Raw genomic sequence first — 18,901 nt, forward strand, 5'->3', positions numbered from 1 at the left:
TCAGAGCAGTTTTGTAAAACAGTTTATTAAGAGATCCCACAATAAGCTCCATGAACACAGGCTGAGTGTCCATTTCCAGGCCACCAACACTGGAAGCCCTAGTCTCATTTCACACCAGCTTTCTCCAAGTCCTCTGGCAGGATGCGACCCTTCTTCCGGGCCTTGTCCTTCCTGTGCTCCACCTTGGCCACCTTCTTCTTCTGGATGTTCTTACGCCGCTTGTCCTGCCGCTGCTGCATCTTCTCTACCACGTGCTCCGTCCTCTTCTCCCACTGCTTCTGGCGCTGGGCCTTGCGCTTCTCCTTGCGCTTCAGGGCAGCCTTCAGACGCTCCTCATCATCGCGGATCTTGACGCCTTCTGCCTTGTAAAGGACGTTGGTCCATTTCATCTTATTTTCCAGCTCCATGGCTTTCTTTTGGTCCTTGTCCTTCAGCTCCTCCAGTTTGCTCTTCCGGGCTTCCAGCCTGCTCAGCAGCTGCTTGTAGTTCTTGCCTGTCAGAGGAGTGAGGTTTCCCTTCACTCTCTTCCTCTTCTCTCTCTTCTTCTCTGTCTTGCTCAGCTCCTCCTCCTCACAGACTTTGACCTGGTTGAAGATGATTCCAACCTTGTTCTCCTCCTTTGCTTGCTGCGGCTCCACAGCTGCAGCTGCCTCCTGGGCTCCCTTCTTCTCCATTTTCTCCTTCATCTTCAGCTCCTTTCTCCGGCGCCTCTTTCTCTCCTTCTCATACTTCCTTCGGCGCCTCTTCTCCAGCACAGCTGGTGATAGCTCTTTAGTGCCACCCTAAAGGACAGGCCAGAAGAGAAAGAGAGGCTGTAAAGGGGTTGTACAGAATTTAGATTTTACAGCAGAGATGACCACAACTCCCTTGATTTACATTTCTCAAACACCTTAAACATTTACCATCTATCACAGGACAATCCAAGTTATGGGCCTGACTTTCAGAGGTGCTGGGCGCCCAGAACTCCCAAATCCTGCTAGATCTCAGCCTTCCGGGACTCTCCTAACCTCCATCCTTCATACATTTGTGAATGAGCTTCTCCCTTACTGTCCCTGACCTCAGACTACGTGGAGTCCACAGACCTTGGGGTTTCCTTAGCTCTTGATTCTGGAGCCGTTTCACCTCTCATGAGATTCCCACCACAGTGCCCTTCCTCTGGTCGGGTAGATGTTCTCCTCCAAGACTGGTGTGTATGAACTGGCTGTCAAAGAGGTCTATCTAGTTTCCCTAGTCACTCTGGGCCATACACTACCTTCAACTCATGCACAGAACCCTGAGTGACATCAAGAGGAGTGTACCCCAGGAGACAGCCCCAAACACATCATCTTCAATGAGAATGAATTCCCTTCACAGGTCACTTAGCAAGCTCTGGATATTGCAGGGTGGCCACCCAGTCCCAGTCTCCCAGCAACAAGCTGCACTGCAGGGGGGAGAAAAAAAGTGACCAACAAACCTATCCAATGTGTGGCTAACGCCCTTACCTGACCAGAGACTTCTTGCATCTTCTCATGTAACCTCTGACGCAAGATATTCACAGCAGAAAACGAACCGGGATCACTTTTTCCACCTGGTAAAAAGAGTGGGAGAATGAAGTAATTCACTTAGAATAAGGCACTAGTCACACTGGAAAGATCTTTGACAGTTTCCAGTGGGACCCAGGAAGGAAATGCAAGACGCACTTTCCTTAGAAAGGAACATTTCTTTAGAATTTCCTCCCCTCCATCCCTAACACTATTCAAGGTGGTTGAGCCCAGAAGAATGTTTTAGCACCATCCAGCAGCTGGTCAGTTTCTCTCTCATGCCTTTAGTGCAGCTCTGAGCTATCACACTTGCAAACACTACGGGGGAATGTCTAAATCCAGACAAAAGCCTTTTCACTGAAGACTGAAAAGGGGGTGTGTGGGGGGGAAATTACAAAGACTCTCCTCTCTATTCATATGAAACACACCTTTTCAAACACAGGCCTGCTTTATGCCTAAAAATTTGATTGACCTAGCTACACTGCTCAGGGCTGTGAAAAACTTTATATTAACCCTCACTATAGATACAGCTAGGTCAACAGAAGAATTCTGCCCTTGATCTAGGCACCACCTCTCGGAGAGGTTGATTAACTACATCATCTACGCTACAGCTTCACAGTGGCATAGCTGCGGCACCATAGCTGTGCAGCTGTAGTGCAGACATACCCCAACTCCTCAATACATTAGGGTGGCATTTCCAACTGTGGTTCAGGAAGTTGCCTCTGACATTGGTGAAGCAGCTGCAGAGTGACCTAGGGAGATCAGAGCTGCTTACAGCTCTTGCTGCTTGGGGAGATTCCAGGGTGCCTGTAAAGGAGAAGTCATACTCCCAGGCAGTGGAAACAAAGAACCAAGCAGCCATAGCGATCTAATTAGAGTGAGTTTATTTTCAGCCTCTCTCCTTAGCAATGTGTGAAAAATTACTTTTTCAGGTGACCAAGCACTCTAGTTGCTGCAGAGTAAGTGGGGACTGGCAGGGGTGTCAGCCACGTGACAATTGCTAGTTGACGAAGCGATCCACAATATGAAGAGATTGAGAAGCGGTGATTTAAGGGATTTATGTTTCCAGAAAACCCCCTACTAACCACCTTGTGAAGCTGGGTCTCACATGCACACGCACACACACACAATCTTCACTTCTATAAGAACATTTAATGAGAAAAATATTGTATATTCTGCTGAAGGATTTCTAAGGGTTTTGCAGACTAAATATATTCAGTGTACCAGGGAAAGGCAGCTATACTACATGCTACAAAGGACTGCAGAAAAGGAAAATTTAAGCTAAATATCTGCTCCACGCAGAAAGAATTGTATGGGTTTTTTTTTCCCCTTAAAAGATCTCTTCCAGAAGATCCCCAAACACAGAACTCAAAATGACATAGCTGCAAAGAACAAGGGCTGAGTTCTACCCTATTAAGATCAAAACCATGGCTCCAGGGCAGGGGTGGCCAACCTGCGGCTCTTCAGAAGTTAATATTGCGGCTCCTTGTCTAGGCACCGACTCCAGGGCTGAAGCTACAGGCGCCAACATTTCAATGTGCCGGGGGGCGCTCACTGCTCAACCCCTGGCTCTGCCACAGGCCCAGCCCCCACTCCACCCCTTTCCGCCCCGTCCTGTCCCCTTGCTCCTCCCCCCCTCCAGCATGCCACAAAACAGCTGATCAGGGAGGTGCAGGGAGGGAGGGGGAGGCGCTGATCAGTGGGGCTGCTGACGTATTACTGTGGCTATTTGTCAATGTACATTGGTATATTCTGGCTCCTTCTCAGACTCAGGATGGCCACCCCTGCTGCAAGGAATCTAGTTATTCCACAGTAGTGGTTCAGTCCATTAAACCAACCTGCTGTACAACACATGATCCATATTTCATTTCTCCCAACTGGGACAATGAAAAATCAGTTAATCAGTTTCCATTTTGTCTAGAGCCCTACAGGTGCTGGGACAGTTAGGCGGCAAGCCCTACAATTGAGTGTTTATTAGTTTAAGAACAACTGTTTGTGTTGGAATTTAGATTTTTAAATATTCATGGAAATATTTGTCAATTTTAGGATTTACAAAAAGCTTCAACAAAATTAGATTAGATCTGAACCAACAGAGTCTCTTTTTTCCCCCCTGCAGTTACAGACAACTCTCCTTTGCACATCTCCAGTAAGTGTACCCAGCTGCAACATTACAATTTGCTTGTCTTGAACCTCAGTTTCAGAGCCAGTTTGCAGTCTGATCTTAGCAAAGGACAAACTCAATACTCGTGCTTAGAGACTCTGAACAGTCTTCCCAGTCCCAGTTTGTTGGCATGGGGAAGGAAGAAAGACATGGCTTGGCTCAAGACATATTTAGCCTGTAAATCCGCCATTTGAGCCCTCTCACCTGTGGTTCCGTTCTCAGTTTTGCTCACTGCTGTTCCAGTTGGAGTGGATCTGCTCCCATTGGGTGCTGTCAGTTTGGCTGGAGTAGATGTGTTAAGATTAGGTACTGCCTGCTTAGCTGGAGAAGATTTGCTGGTACTGGGTGCTGCCTGCTTAGCTGGAGGGGAATTTGCCTTCTCAGTTTGCTTTCTGGGTTTCTTTCTCTTCTTTTTCTTCGGCTCGCTGCTAGCATCTCCAGACCCAGCTCGCTTGGAAGCTGAAAGGCACAGGAAAGGTTTAGAAAGTAATAGGACAGCTATTTCTTGACTGTCCCCCTCACCAACCACATATTACTGAAAATTAGGGACCCAGCAACATTCTGCATCTAATTTTAATGCAGACATAAACCTCTCTTTAGTTATGGGATTTAGATTTTATCTACGTTAAAATGACAGACATTAGGAGAACCCAGCTACAGCCCAGTTGTATCCTACATCCCTGGTCCAGCAACTATTTAAATGTGTATAATTTTATGCACATAAACAGCTGCATAGCAGTCAAGGGAGCTAATCATGTGAGTAACTGTATTAAGATGATATTAAAATAAAATAAAACAGTACAGAGTTTAAGCATAGAAGTTTCTGGTTATCAGGGAATAAGGTGCAGATTATCAAGGAGTGCAAAATTCGGTTTAGGATCAGGTGGCGTAAGGAATACATAATCTGTAATATCCCCGATTGGGGTAAAAGGTTAACGGGTCAAAGTACAGACATTGAGATATGGGGATATGTTGTTCATATAATGGCGATGTTCAGGGGTGGAGTATAATGAGTGGATACACATGTGCTTAAATGTTTGCAGGATCAGGGCCCACATTATAGTATGGTTTGATTTTTACCTACCAAGTCTTACACACCAGATCAAAGGGCCTAATAACCCTACTAAGAAAACCATGCTACAAGACAGGGTTTCTAGAGATCAGAAATTAGCATCAAGAAATGGAGTCTCATTGCACAGGGCAAATAGAAATAATACCAAACGTTCTTTTCCGTGGCTCCTGGACCTGCTGCACACAAATTTTCTTAGCTAAACTCTGCAGGTATGAGTCTTTGGTGGCCAGACTAGCCATGTCTAATCCAGGTCACCCAGCAACAGCAATAAAATACAGGAGAATCTACACAGTAGTGCCCCAGAACTAAGAGCGGCTCAATTCAAGCGATGATGCGCTCCACACACGTGTCCGTCCTTGGAGCAGGGCCACCAGCACCAAATGAAGTCCAGAGGGCTGCAACATCCATCTCCTTGCCCTAGATGTTGAAAAAAAAAGCTGGTTAATGAGAGAATGACAAGGGGCGTTGTTACATTTCTCTTTTTGCATTAAATAACGTGGACTTGGGTAGCAACTTTATAACTGCAGGGGCAACACAGAAGAGGAGGGAGGGAGGGAGAATTGGGGGAGAGAGCTGCAGGAGAAAGGGGGGACAGCGGGGAGGAAGGGAGGGGCAATAGAGGGGGCTACAGGGGTGGGGTGCAGACAGTAGACGGGGACACGGGGAGTGGGCGGGGGTCGGGACAGTAGAGGGGGCTACGGGGGTGGGCGGGGGTCAGCGGGGAGGGAGGGGGCACAGGGGGAGGGGTGATGGGGGAAGGGGGTTCCTGGGGGAGGGGGCAATGGGGGCACAGGGGGAAGGGTGATGGGGAAGGGGGTTCCTGGGGAAGGGGGCAATGGGGGCACAGGGGGAAGGGGGTTCCTGGGGGAGGGGGCAATGGGGGGCACAGGGGGAAGGGGGTTCCTGGGGGAGGGGGCAATGGGGGGTACAGGGGGAAGGGGGTTCCTGGGAGGGGACAATGGGGGGCACAGGGGGAGGGGTGATGAGGGAAGGGGGTTCCTGGGGGAGGGGGCAATGGGGGCGGGGGGTCCTAGGCGCCCCCTGACCGTGGAGGGACCCTAGCAGCCTCACCCGCGCGCCACCTCCGCCTGCCAGCCGAGCCAGGGCCCCACATGGCCGGGCAGGCAGCGCTAGCCGAACGCAGAGCGCACCCTCGCTTCCCATTGGCGGAGGCGGCGAGGGGCGGGGCCCGCGGGGGAAGCCGGGCTCGGGGTGGGGCTGCCTGGCCTGCCCCGGGGCCCTGCGGCGCGCGCTCGTTGCATCGCCGCAGCGTGGGGGGGGTGTTGCAGGCAGCTGGGCCAGGCTGTGCCTACAGCCGGTCGCACGCAGCTCCCCAGCGATCCCCCGCCCCCGCCTTGCTCCCTCGGCACTGCCGTGCCCGCCTTAAAGCTGAATTTGTAAACCCCTCTGCCGGCTCCCTTCTGTTGCAGCTGCGTCCAAATTAAACCAGTTCTGCGTGTGTGTGTGTGAGAGGGAGAGACTCTTTGTACGTGTCCCAGAGATTTCTCTGTCCCCTTGTCTACAAACTGCCACTCGCTGGCGTAGCTCCTCCGCTGCCGACAGTATTCCAGAATAAAGCCACTTTTATCCCATCATCATTATTCTGCTGGGTGAGTGAATTATTCCCGAATAAAGTAATTTTTATTCCAGACTTGTGTCCACACCAGGAGCTCCTGCTTTATTTCTGGCTTCAGAGGAGCAGCCGTGTTGGTCTGTGTCCGCAAAAAGAAAAGGAGGACTTGTGGCGCCTTAGAGGCTAACTAACTTACAGGTTCATTGCCCAGCCACCAAAATTCAGCCACTTCTAGGATGGAACAGCTGACGCTGAACAGTTTAGAACACAACATAGCAGTTAGGTAAGGCGAACAGACGTCCCAGTGTTATCGGGACCATACCAATAGTAGGAACTTTGTCTTATATATGCAATTATATCGGTCCCCTGAAAAAAAGGTGTCCTGATTTTTCACATTGGCTATCTGGTCATCCTTCAGTTAGGCCAGGCAGTGAATTGAAACTACACAAGAAATTTTAGGGAGGCAGGATGCAATTATGCAAATGTAAATTGACTAAGATAGGTGGGGATTGTGGAAACAACCTTGCCCTTAATCTTGTTTAAACTGCCCTGGGTGTTATTTATTCTGAAATATTTTAAACAGAACACACACATCCTGATTTTAATGTACTTAACACAATACCGACAACTTGAAATGTACAAAAATCATGAGATTTTAAAAAAAAATATACTTCAGGTGTTTTGTAGTTGCTTTTGTGTTTCTGAGTCTTTAGGGTTGACTGTAGGGTTGACTGAACGGGATCACGTTTTCACAGTAGAAACTTTTTCTTTTTAGTGGAAGCTCAGATGCTCATAAAATCACATGACTCCAGGAACTTGGGCTTTGAGAAAAAAACACCAACTATCATGGAACCTGTGCTAAAATCATGAGAGTTAGCAACAATAAATAAGCATAGAGCAAATATGTAACTAATATTAACTCTTTGTACAATGCCGCAGTAGAGAATCCTGCTATATCCGTCCAGGAAGTGCACCTGTAGTTTACAGATGACCTAATGCATTGTGTACAAGATAACATACCATGTTTATCTTTTATTAATAAAGTACTGTAAACACTGCAGTGGGCACAGTTGATTAATCACTGTGCAAGAGTATTTCTATATGGTTTTGAGTCCCCAAGCTGTAAGTCCTGCTCCTCTAGTCCACATATTCACACTCAACACAGGTTAACGTTCGTGGAACATTAGCTTGAGTAAGGATTGCAAAATTGCATCCCTAACAGTATTTTTCCTTGTGACGAAGGGAGAGAGGAAAGGACTTTCTGGTAAGGACTTGTTAGGGTAGCACTCGCAATGCAGCTTTACTGGTCTTTAGAAGTAAAATAAAAATCGTGTTAGAATAGAAGTTACTCTCCCAGTTAGCAAAGACCACAGTAGCCTTATTTGACATTTTAGTTGGATTAATGGCACTAAAGCAGTGTTCATATTAAGAGCACTACATGAGGTTGGTACAGGGAATCCTCCCCAGGAATTATTTTGGACAGTGATCTTTTCGGTTGGGATTTTTAGTGGGGCCTCAGTGGGTTAGGATTCATAGGTGCCTTTCAGTGGGAGCAGGGTGCCTAACTCTTCTTGGAAATCTCAGCCTTAGTTTTTCATAGCAAGATGTGAGGTGCGTGAAGTGTCCATAGGGTCTATCTGAGAGGTGACAAATTAGATGCTAATGTTCTGCATTTTGCCAGGCTTTCGCAACAAAGATTTTACACCTGTGACCCCGAGATGTAACATCTAGACTGAGTCAAAGCACTGGCCTGTGATGTAGGTGAGAAAGCATAGCAACGTTTGAGAAAGCCCCTAGGCAGCTCCCCAGACAAGCCCCATGGACCTCCTGTTTCACCTTGTACATTTCAGCTCAGCAATAATCAACTCTTCTACATAGCCCAACTTCAGTATCAGCAGGAAGAGGAGCTGGAGTGGTTCATATTTGCTTTGAACATTTTGGGAAATGCTCTTCCCACTACATACACACACAAGATGCTCACGTCATCCGCCCCTTGCAGCTGAAAACACACACTTTAAAAATTATACAAAACAAAGTTAGTTTTATTCAGCCATCTACTTACAAAACAAATGGAGTGGGGGGAAAAACAACCCCACAGAGACGAGTGAAGCTACAGTAGAATACTGACCAGGGACTTAATTGCATTCTGGGTACACCAGTAGTTCAACAATGATTGGACATTGATCTAATGGTTACATCCCATTTCAAATACTTTCTTTCAATTATACAAGTAGAATTAGCTTAAATGCCTGAAAGGAGGAAGCAGTTTGCAGTGGTCTCAGGCTATGAGAGAACACCCACTTGGGAGCCAGAGAGTCCTTAATTCTAATCCTGGCGCTGACACTGCCTCCAACTATAGCCTTGGGCAAGTCACTGCACTGCTGCCTCAGTTTCCCTTGCACTTCAATGGGAATAGTATTTATGTCTGTGGCAGGGGTGTTCTGGGGAGTCCAGGTAGTTTTAGCTCTCCCATCTCAGTAGTTTCCGAGCACAAGGATTCAAGTTTGCAGAGCACCTTGAGGGTGAAGAGTGTTATATACAAGTACTGAGGAGGTTATTATTCTTGTAAACTACAGCAGAAGTCATTTTAGTGCCACCCCAGAAGAGGAAGAGGCTGAGAATACTGATATAGGAAGCACCCCAATGTTGGTTAACTTGAGTCTTAGGAAGAAATAAATACTAAAAAAACCCACCCCAAACCTTGACTCAAATTTCCTATTCAGAACCAGAATACACTAGATTCCTGCACAGCGCAACAACATGTTCCCAACCCGGGATTCACATGGAAACAAACTCCATGCTCCTAATGGTCTCTACATGTAGCCATCATGTGGTAACATCAGACAAATCCTAGCTCAAAGTTGCTACCGCAGTCAATTTCCTGTTGGCCTATTACTTCTACCATATCCCTATGGGAACACTTTCACGGGCGCGGCTCAAGAGGTGAAGAAGACACTGCTGATATCCAGTGAACGGCAGCAGCTGACCTGCAAACACAGCTACAGTATGCTATTCCGGCAGTGGGAGAAAGTTGGCCCAATTCAGCAGCTGGGAAGACTCCAGCAGCTCAGCACCACTGGTTTGAGTGTGCTCAGCGGGCACGGCATCCTCTTCAGGAGTGCTCCATTGGGCCTGCCCCGTGCCCGTTCACGTGAGGGTGCGATGGGGTTGAGCTCTGAGGGGCTGTAGTGCTCTGCTCTGCCGTGGCAGCTGCCAGAGGCATGGAGAGGCCTTCGGGGGAAAGCACGGCAGGGTCTTCTCTCCAGTAGGCTTCGCACAGAGGAAGATCATTGGTGTCACATAGACTGTAGCTTTCCAGAACAAGCCACCCCAGTAAGGAGAGACAGGAGGTGCAATCAGAGAGCGGAGGGGGGGAAAAAAAGAGGCGGGGAGAGAAAGCAAGACAGAAGCAAAGTGTTAAGAAAATGGCAAAAGCATCCGTGGACATAATAACAATGAGGAGTCCGGTGACGCCTTAAAGACTAACATATTCATTTGGGCATAAGCTTTCGTGGGTAAAAATCCCCACTTCTTCAGATGAATTTTTTACCCACGAAAGCTTATGCCCAAATAAATCTGTTAGTCTTTAAGGTGCCACCGGACTCCTCGTTGTTTTTGTGGATACAGACTAAAACGGCTACCCCCTGATACATGGACATCATGTTTGTGGATCATAATTTTATCACGAGTCTCATGACACTGATGTTCCCTAACAGGACTCAGGCTGGTGTGTGATCTCACTGCCCTGGGAAGGGTCAGGAGTCCTTTCATTGAAGCCAGTGGGGTTACTCCAGTCTGAAACTGGCGTGTGCTCCCACTCTAATTCCCATTCAAGTCAAAGGAAAGACACCTGAGGCAAAATCCCAGCCTCCTTAAAGTCAATGGCAAAACTCCCATTCACGTAAGCGGGGCCAGGGTTTCATCCCTAACAATTTCACTGAGAGTTGGATCAGGAACCAACCAAGAGGAGAATCAGGCCCTTCGGCCCTAATTTCATTAGTGATTTTGGGTGCCCAACTTAAGACATCTCATCCTGAGTTTTTAGAAAAGCAGAGTGTGCTCACAACTCCAGGTGCTTGGAGCTGTGAATACTCTACACCTCTCAAACCCAGGTCTAAAAGTTTTTAAAAGTTTGGGCTGTAAGTGTTTAGAATCAGGGTTATTCTTGATCTACCATGGGGCAAAAAACAAACAACCTCCCCCGACCCCACCAAAAAATGTACTTTAAGTTCTTTCAAGGAGCATTACTAGATTGTCACTGAATTGTTTGAAGGTCTGTATTTGTAAGATCATCACTCCATTCTTTTTGTTAAGAACCAAAAAACCCCAAAGTCTCTATCCCCTTCTCCCCTACTCTAGTGTTATGACTAATAGCTACAAAAGTTATGTGCTAAGAAAAGGACAATTGAGTCTCATGCTGCAGGATCACTGTAGGGGTCAGGAAACCTCCCCTCCCCCATCTCCAGCATTACAAGATTGGGAAAGATTTATGGGAGATTTATGCCTTCTTCTGCAGCATCTTTGGCCAGACTTTCAAAGGTGTTGATCACCTGCAGTTCCCATTAACTTCAACAGGAATTGTGTGTGCTCAGCTCCTCTGAAAAAGCAGGCGACAGTGGTTGACCACTGCAGGGTATAAGATTAGGTGGACCAGTAAGGTGAACAGTTATGGCAAATCCTGTGTTCCTAAGTCAGTGGCTATCTCTTGTCCCTTTGTTGCCCTAGCTCCTGCTCTGAAGTTTGAGGCGGATGCACAGTGGCAAGGCTATAAACCAAAATAAAAATAGAGGAAAAAATGCTGAAAGAGAGGAAGGAGCTGCCCATGCAAGAGACACCCAGAGACCGAAGTGAGTGCTGGAACAGGAAGTAGCTTGTGTTCAAAATAAATAAAACAGAACCAAGAAAACCACTGGACCCCTTGGGTTTGTTTTACCATTAATAGACTCAAATAGAGATTTTTGGGAAATATTTTAAGAGCAAAATATATATATATATATATATATATATATATATATATATATATATATATATATATATAAAAAGAGACTAAACACTTTGAACTGAAGAGATGTGTCTAACAGGTTGAACTCCAAACCCACCCTCCAGTCATCAAGCCATGCTCTCAAAGAGACGGGAATGGTGGACCAGGAATTCAGAGCTCCAGCCACAAGTGGCTGGAGAAGGCAAGCTGGAGTGCACGGAGCTACATCTTCGGGGAATAAGCACATGAGGAGGTCACTGATTTTAGACACTTGGTTTTTGGCGGTTACAGAGAATTCACTCAATGCCAAGTCATCTCTTTCCCAGCAGTTGCCCCGCTGGGCTTGCTAGAGAAGAGGGGTGGGGGCTTAGCATCTGGAGCTTTTGCACTATTACCAAGCGAGGTCCCTTCATTGAGGTATGAAGGCTTAGCATCACATCCTGCAGTGACTATGCAAAACAAAGCTGCCACTGAGGTATGCATGAAGGACTGCAGGACTGGGGCCTAATTAGTCCTGAATCCACCAACCATTTCTCTCCCTTACTCCTGGATCTCAGCCCCTCAGGACCGGATCCCAGAGCACTAGGGTCTGGTGTCCAGCATACCTCACACTGGAGGACTACTAAGAACTCTTCAGCCTAGCATCCGGGTAGAATGCAGCTCTGGAAAGGAAGTGGGCATCTCTCCTTCTTCTCCCTCCCTGACCCCCCCCTTCCCTCCAAATTATAGAGACCTCAAAATTTACACTACAGCTCTCCAGTCAGTAACCCAAAGTTCATAGTTGCTATGGGGCTCTGCAAGGCACCATCCAGCCTCCCAGTGGAGAGAACCCTGAGGCTTGGCTGGATGTGAACCCAAAGGAGATGTTAAATGCTCTCCCAGGGCACACTATTGGGACTGTGTGGGAAGGCACCTGCCTAGAACACAAAAGCACATGAGTTGCTTTGAAAGATTCTTGGCTCGCAAGTTTCCTCATGAAGTCAATATTTACTAGCAAAAACCCTACGGACACGCAGTATTTACCAGTATATGGGGCAAGAGTGTCTCCCAAACCCCTGCTACCGTGATGGGAGTGAGAACATGCCCTTCCAGGTGACACCTACCCAAAAGCACAGAGTCTAATTCTATAGTCCTCTCACAGACAAGCAGTGAAGTCAACAGGAGTTTTGTCTGCACAAGGACTTTTGGGCCCTAGCAATACATAGGGACCAGCCGGAGGCTAACAGACTGGGTGCAGAGAACGCAGTGCTCTGCAGCTTCACCCAAAGGGATGCCAGGAAACAACAGTATTTCAAGTGTTAAACTCTAAAGCTCTAACTATTGGGGATGGTGAAAATCCCCCAATGGAAACCAGAGATTGAGAGAGCAATTTGGAATGGTGGTTGTGTGGAATCCTACTGTCCTGTTCCCACTGAAGTCAACTGCAAAGCTCCCATCAATTTAAGTGAGAGCAGGATCAGGCCACTATAGCACAAAATGATATGCTTGATCCTAGGCAGCACAAGGAGCTGACAGCTACTGACCCCCAGCTGAGCTCTCAGAATGAGTTTCATGTCGCCCTCTCCAGGTACACACTGAGTCTTTACAGCCGTTTAAACACAATTAACATCCTACAGCCATGTGTGCTTTAATACAAAATAGAAACCCCTTTCTCCACATCAGACAGTAAAATTCTGTTAAAAAAAATCCTTATGACCATTTATAAAAGTACTTTGAATAAGCCACTTGTTGTTTCTATTTAAACACTCACATGTTTCTTTGGTGCAGATATAAAGATCGGTTAAAACCTGTAGCCGATGGCACATGAAGGAAAAGGAAATAAGTGCTCAAGGACCAGCGGATAAAACACTAGGTGCAGCTACAGGACATGAGGCGTCATTAAAGAGAGCATAGCTCTATATTCTAGGCAAGATTTCTCACCAAACGAGCACTTCATATTAGAAACAGAAGAGTGGATTGATTTGGTACAACGGGGGGAGGGAAGGGACAACCTCCCCCCCCCCGCCACTCCTGCTTAGACAGTAGTTCTGCTAGGAATGATTGCTTAGTGCAGTTTCAGAGCTAGGTAGATAAAAGACCACACTAGCATGGTCAGAACCCATTGGTCCAAAGATTAAAATAACCATTTTAGAACCACAAGTGTACATGCCAGAGTGTCTGGTTACAATACCACATACACACATCACAGGCTCACATTTGGGTCACCATAACTGCACACACCCCTGTTAGACAACATCGACTGCTTTGCTGTCCAATCAAGTTATGAAATAATAAAGTCCTGACCCCAGTTAAGACCAGAATTTTTGCTTAGATCAGTCAGCATTGTGTAACCCTACTCAACTTCTTTTCCACTCATCTCCAAAATATTTAGTGGGCCTCTCACTGTCCTAAGACATCTTTTTATAATTGTTGCTCTCCTTTTCCCAGCTATGAAAGGTAAATTTTCTTAAAATAATGCATCAATTTTAAAGGGACACTGTTGGGCTAACTTTTATTTCTAAAATACCTGCATTACCAGTAAATTATGGCCTGATTTTCTAAATTCCAGTTGAACTGAGCATCTGTAGCTACCACTAAACATTTTAGGGAATTAAAAAATAAGAAAATTAAAAAAAAATCATCTTATCAAAGCTTATTAAAAGTGAAAGAAGTTTAAAGAGCTAGTTTGCTTTTTACCATTTATGCTGTTGATTAACTTGTCTGTGGTGTTTAGATGTGGCTTATAATTATTAGAATTTGTTGCATTTCACTGACCTTGGACAGTGCAACCAAACCAGTCCCTTTCAGATCGGATTCTGGTCACTTTCATTTACTGGACCTCATTAACTAGCCATATTGGGGGTTGCAACAATATTAGGAGGGAAAAAAAGTTGTATCCACCAGAACCTATGTTCTATTGAAAGTCTTTAAATAGATTTCACAAAAGATACATTAGTGGTAAGTTTTTACAAAAAACCACCAACCCTCTCACCCTGCTAGAGATAGAAAAATGTTGATTCTAAGCTACTTGATGATGTCCCTTTAGTTCATTTTAAACAGATTTCAGACAGTTGGTGGGGGTGAGCTACAAGGAATAGGCATGTTATGTAGTTTAAGACACTTGTGAAAGAACTGGCACACAAAGAGGCTCTGCCCCATATCAGCCTGACTGCTTAGCATCTCGATAGCTTGTTTTAGGTTGCAGAAGACAAGTTTGATCTAATTAAAAACAGGTGTGAATTTTAAGGGGAAATATCCATTTAGGCTTGTGTCTTAAGGACAATCTGCTCTCCTATCCTGTTTCTCAGAAAGGGCTGGAGACAAGAGGAGGCTTGTTAGTACATGGGAGTCCATGGCCCTATTTGTACCTGGAAGAGTAATATTCTTCTTCTAGTTCATACAGGTCAATGGAAATCTCATCCCTCAGCGAGATCAGCTTCTTGTCACACTCTTCCTGCACGCTCCGCAGCTGCTGGTTACGCTGGTTAATGGCTTCGTTCACGGAGGGGAAGTCATTGAGAATCAAGAACTGCTTCAGGTCAGACACAAGCTTCATCAGGGATTCGCCAGCTCGGACCTTGCAAGGTGGATAAAATATTAAGCAAACGGACACAAAGTGACTTTGGGGTCCTTTACCATGGCTCTGCAACATGGTCTGCTGGGCTGCTCCCTCAGCCCCCTGATACCAGACTTTGCAACATGGGAGCAACTTGGCTAAAATGCTAGCCAAAAGCCTGCAGTACCAGACAAGAATGCATTAGCACAATACAGTTGTCCATGCACACCATGGGTACTATGCAGCCTTCTGGCACTCTATGCACAAACAATGATGTTCTTTTGTTTCACAGGCAAGCACAGCCTTCAGTAGTATAAACCCAGAACTGTATGTTTTGTCACCAACCAAAGGCAAAAGAAGGTATTAACATTGCAAGCCAGGAGTAGGATTTTAGTCAGGGGCCTCACCAGTTAAAACTGGGCAGCTCTAAAAGTGAAAGTTGGTAGCTTTGGGTTGGGACCGAAAGAGAAATCCAGAGGAAACAGAAAAATCACTCCCTTCCTTTGCACTGGGAAAGCCACCCAGTGAGGATTACACCTCTGGCAGTAATTGACATTAGTATTCTGAGTGCTTCTCATGGATGCTGTCTGTAACAGAGCACAGAACATACAAGATCCGCTATGCAGCACGCCGGCTTGGCACACAAGCTGTACTTACTATATTGGCAGCTCTGACGTGCATCTCATAGTTGTCCTGCTCACTCTGGGTTGCTCGAGAGACTTGGGTTTCATCTTCAATCTAAAAATCAATTTAAAAAAAACCATGTGTCTTCAGCTCACCCAATATTCCTGCATCCCAGAAGAGGTTATTACTTAAAAGAATATCTTGTTTCAGTTCAAACCACATATAAAAGGGGCTTATGTCCCTGATCCCATCTAGCAGATGCTTTTGGTAGGATCAGAGTTAAGAGTGCACCATTTGTTGAGCTCCCATCTCTTCCCTCATGTTAATCAATTGCTGTGCAGAACAATGTTCGCCTCTCTGTTTTCCTTGGACTGTCTTCTTGGATTCTTCCCACCATTGATTTTCCAGCACTTCCAGCTTGTTTGATTGGACTGTTTGTTTGAAAACTGAGTAGCATAATTTGCAGCTGTTCACTAGTAACCTGCTAAAAAGAACTGTTGAAAACTCAGGAGGCCAAATTTGGCATCAACCTCCCCTCACCCCTTGCAAAGCTATTAAAGCCTCATTGAAGAATAAGGCTAAGCTTGGTGTAGATGCAGAATAGATGCATAAATGCAGAATTTGACTCCAGGAAGTGAAAGCTTCAGCTGCTGAATCTCTATGAGCCACCTACATCTCACTGGTTAATTTTCAAATGCAGCCTTTTCCTGTGAGCTGGATTGGTATTTCTAGCCTTCAGATCAGTGTAACGATCATTCTGAACAAAATTATTGGATCTATGTTTATATTTCAACCCATGTTACCTTAGGATCTAGTCCTACAAATGCATAATTAGGATGCAGATAGTCCCACCGACTGGAAGATCAGGGCCTAAATTATAATCTTCCATTTTTATGGTGCCTTTCATCCAAAGGGATCCCAAAGCACCTCAAAAAATTATAGACAAGGATCACTTTTCCCCAGCACTCAAACTGAGCCACCTCTGCTCTAGATTTCAGTGAGAGAGCTAATTAGTCTCTATTAGTTCGTTAGAAAACAAGGAGTCAGATCAGAAGTTTGCTGATTATCTACAGCTATTTTCAGGATTAACAGATCTATTCTTTTGTTTAGTGCTGTCAGAAAATCCCCATCTGCAATGTGTTGCCTTTTCCAGAGTAGCTAATTGGCCTTTGCCTCACCCACAGGTGTTTTACATGAGGAAGCTGGTGTAAGAAGGTGGGGACTATTCTAGTTGGTCACAGGCCCGAGGATTGTTCTATATATTATAGGCTGGGAGAGTGGTTAACAAGTCTAAGTAAAAAGGAGGAAGAAATATAGATACACTGATTTTGTAGTGACAAAGCAAGTTGACCAAGATTTAGGGACCCCACAACTGTGAAGGTGCTCCAAGCTGAAGGTTATTAGGAGTCATCTCCAGGATGTATACATCTGGGGTAAGAGTGTTTTGATATATAGTTGTTAAATGTGATGTTAGTAGAGGAAATTTGTTCCTTTAAGTAGTACAGAAAACTTACTCTTCTCAGATAGCTTGCCTAAAATCTAACTATGGAAAGGGAGAGAATGTTTGTTTTAAAAAATCCATCTTTACATAAGACTTAACACTCTTGTGTCTGTTATGTACAGACACTTGTTCCCTTGTCTAGGATTAGAGGGTTCTTCTAACTAATGGAAATAAAATTTGAATGGGCTCTGGGATAGACTTCTATACCCATGCCTTGCTCTGACTGCTACTAAATAGGTATTGACTTCATTGACCTTCTTTCAAATACCCACCTTAGCAGTCTTGATGATCTCTGTGAAGTTATCCATGATTGACTTGATGTCATCTTTCAGCCTCTTGTTGTAGGACTGTAGGAGGGTCTCTTTACTTTGAGGCAGGACTCGTTGTTGTGACATTGTGTTAAATTAGATTGTAACTGAAAGGCAGGAAGAGAGAGCCTGTTACAAGCCAGCCCAACATTACACCAGCATATCTAAATACTTCCTGTGAAACTCCTAATTTTACTAGGCGTCAAAACCCCACTAAGCCCATCTCTTCTCCCTACCCTAACCAGTAAGGGCTGCAATTCTACTCCCACTGACCAACAAGAGCAGCACTGGGCCGCTCTGCAGTCTTAAATCTACACAACAATTTAAACAAAAGATCCGCCTAGGCCAATAGTTACTGTCAGGGGCCGCAGGGAGACGTTATAGGGGTCCACCACAGCTATTTCCAGGCAGCATCCTCGGCAAACCAGCTCCCTGGGGACGGGAAAGAAGGTCCCCCTAGCCAAGCCCTCTGGTACCTAGTAGCCTCCCTGATTGCTGGAGTGAGCGTTCGCCCTGCAGGCAGGGCTGGGCATGAACTTGCAGCCCTCTAGCAGGGATCCATCCACCGGCACCCTCCCTCGAAACAGCCACGGCCGGCAGTGCGTGCTGCAGGCTCTGCTTCACTCACCCAGCGAGCGACGCAGGGCATTGCCCGCTCCTGGGCGCCACCTGCCCCGAGCACGGCTGCTCTCAGCCCGGGCTTCGCGGCGAGCAAGCCCCGCTGGCCATCAGCACGCCCGCCTCCCCTAGATTGGCCGCCTCTTCGCCGGTGGTTGGCTGCTGCAGACGCCAGTCCTTTGCCCCGGCTTAGGACCTGTTTCAAGTAGAGTTGAGCGAGCACATTTTTTAAAGCCGCAGTAGGGGTGTGGGTGTCTGTCTGTCTATCTCCCCGTCCCTGACTTGCGGCTTGGTCAGACACTAGAATGTCTGCAGTCCCTGCTCTTTAAAAAGGCACCCCTCACATGCTTTAAGGACGTGCATGCAAGGGGGAAGCTGCAGAATTGCTCCAAACCTTTATCACTTGGAAGGACCCTTTCTCTCTCTTCTCCCCCCCTCCCCCCACTTAAGCAGCCTTGAAAGCATCGGCCTATAGCATTTAAGCTGGGCTGTCTGAAGGGTCCGGCAGATATCCCTCCATTTGTCATTTCTCGAAGAATTTCTAGCCAGAAGAGCTAGTGAGACTTTATTTATTATTATTAAAGCTTGTCTTGAGCACAAGACAGAGCCACCGACAAAAGGTACCAGCTCCTGTCTTAGCATAAACAGGCCCCTTTCCAAATGGCCCAACTCTAGTTGAGCAGGGGTGGGGGAAACTGGTGCAAAACTTTTTTAAGCTTTGCATTCGTGTCTGGTTCATGCTGTGGAATGTAATGCATTAATAGCAACGTCCCCATTCACTTCCAACAGACAAGGAACAACACAGAGTGACCACTTGCCCCTTTATTTTAAGGGACCTCGCCTGACCATTTTAAATAGTAAACTGAGTAGAAGAAATACACCTTTGAGAGAAAAATACCTGCTTTGCTCAGGGAAACAGGGTTTCCCTAAAATGCCCCTAATTAAATAGACCATGGTTCTTTATTTGCATCCAATATAGGGGTCACCACAAGAACATCTCCTGAGTCC

At 46.2% G+C, this 18,901-nt stretch overlaps 2 protein-coding genes across 9 annotated transcripts; both read right to left on the minus strand.

Annotated features, from left to right (window-relative positions):
- Window positions 1-5,884, minus strand: SURF6 (surfeit 6). The gene is made up of 5 exons (XM_077836049.1): window positions 5,825-5,884; window positions 4,899-5,170; window positions 3,886-4,140; window positions 1,482-1,567; window positions 1-782 (listed from the first exon to the last, which is right to left on the minus strand). The coding sequence occupies exons 2-5, from the start codon at window positions 4,990-4,992 to the stop codon at window positions 105-107; spliced, it is 1,113 nt and encodes a 370-aa protein (XP_077692175.1). The 5' UTR covers window positions 4,993-5,170; window positions 5,825-5,884; the 3' UTR covers window positions 1-104.
- Window positions 5,885-6,890: 1,006 nt separating this feature from the next.
- Window positions 6,891-18,887, minus strand: MED22 (mediator complex subunit 22). 8 transcript variants are annotated; one of them, XM_077836243.1, is made up of 6 exons: window positions 18,792-18,887; window positions 17,904-18,089; window positions 17,240-17,382; window positions 15,500-15,580; window positions 14,655-14,863; window positions 6,891-7,184 (listed from the first exon to the last, which is right to left on the minus strand). In XM_077836243.1, the coding sequence occupies exons 3-6, from the start codon at window positions 17,360-17,362 to the stop codon at window positions 7,109-7,111; spliced, it is 489 nt and encodes a 162-aa protein (XP_077692369.1). In that variant the 5' UTR covers window positions 17,363-17,382; window positions 17,904-18,089; window positions 18,792-18,887; the 3' UTR covers window positions 6,891-7,108. The 8 variants fall into 8 exon arrangements, with proteins under 8 accessions (XP_077692369.1, XP_077692370.1, XP_077692371.1 ...); XM_077836244.1 differs by having other exon boundaries at window positions 6,891-7,179; window positions 18,792-18,885; XM_077836245.1 differs by having other exon boundaries at window positions 6,891-7,147; window positions 18,792-18,883.
- Window positions 18,888-18,901: the final 14 nt, after the last annotated feature.

This window comes from Eretmochelys imbricata, chromosome 16, assembly GCF_965152235.1.
Source record: "Eretmochelys imbricata isolate rEreImb1 chromosome 16, rEreImb1.hap1, whole genome shotgun sequence".
NCBI classification, from domain to species: domain Eukaryota; kingdom Metazoa; phylum Chordata; order Testudines; family Cheloniidae; genus Eretmochelys; species Eretmochelys imbricata.

What these genes read in the sequence shown, in the direction of transcription:
- SURF6 (XM_077836049.1), bottom strand. Translation starts at nt 4,992, where the DNA reads ATGGCTAGTCTGGCCACCAAAGACTCATACCTGCAGAGTTTAGCTAAG. An exon ending in GCCACGGAAAAGAACGTTTG is followed by an intron (nt 4,141 to 4,898) that starts GTATTATTTCTA and finishes TGTGCCTTTCAG; the next exon opens with CTTCCAAGCGAGCTGGGTCT. An exon ending in TGCAAGAAGTCTCTGGTCAG is followed by an intron (nt 783 to 1,481) that starts GTAAGGGCGTTA and finishes CCTGTCCTTTAG; the next exon opens with GGTGGCACTAAAGAGCTATC.
- MED22 (XM_077836239.1), bottom strand. Translation starts at nt 17,362, where the DNA reads ATGTCACAACAACGAGTCCTGCCTCAAAGTAAAGAGACCCTCCTACAG. An exon ending in AGATCATCAAGACTGCTAAG is followed by an intron (nt 15,581 to 17,239) that starts GTGGGTATTTGA and finishes ATTGATTTTTAG; the next exon opens with ATTGAAGATGAAACCCAAGT. An exon ending in GAAGAATATTACTCTTCCAG is followed by an intron (nt 9,638 to 14,654) that starts GTACAAATAGGG and finishes TGTTCTGGAAAG; the next exon opens with CTACAGTCTATGTGACACCA.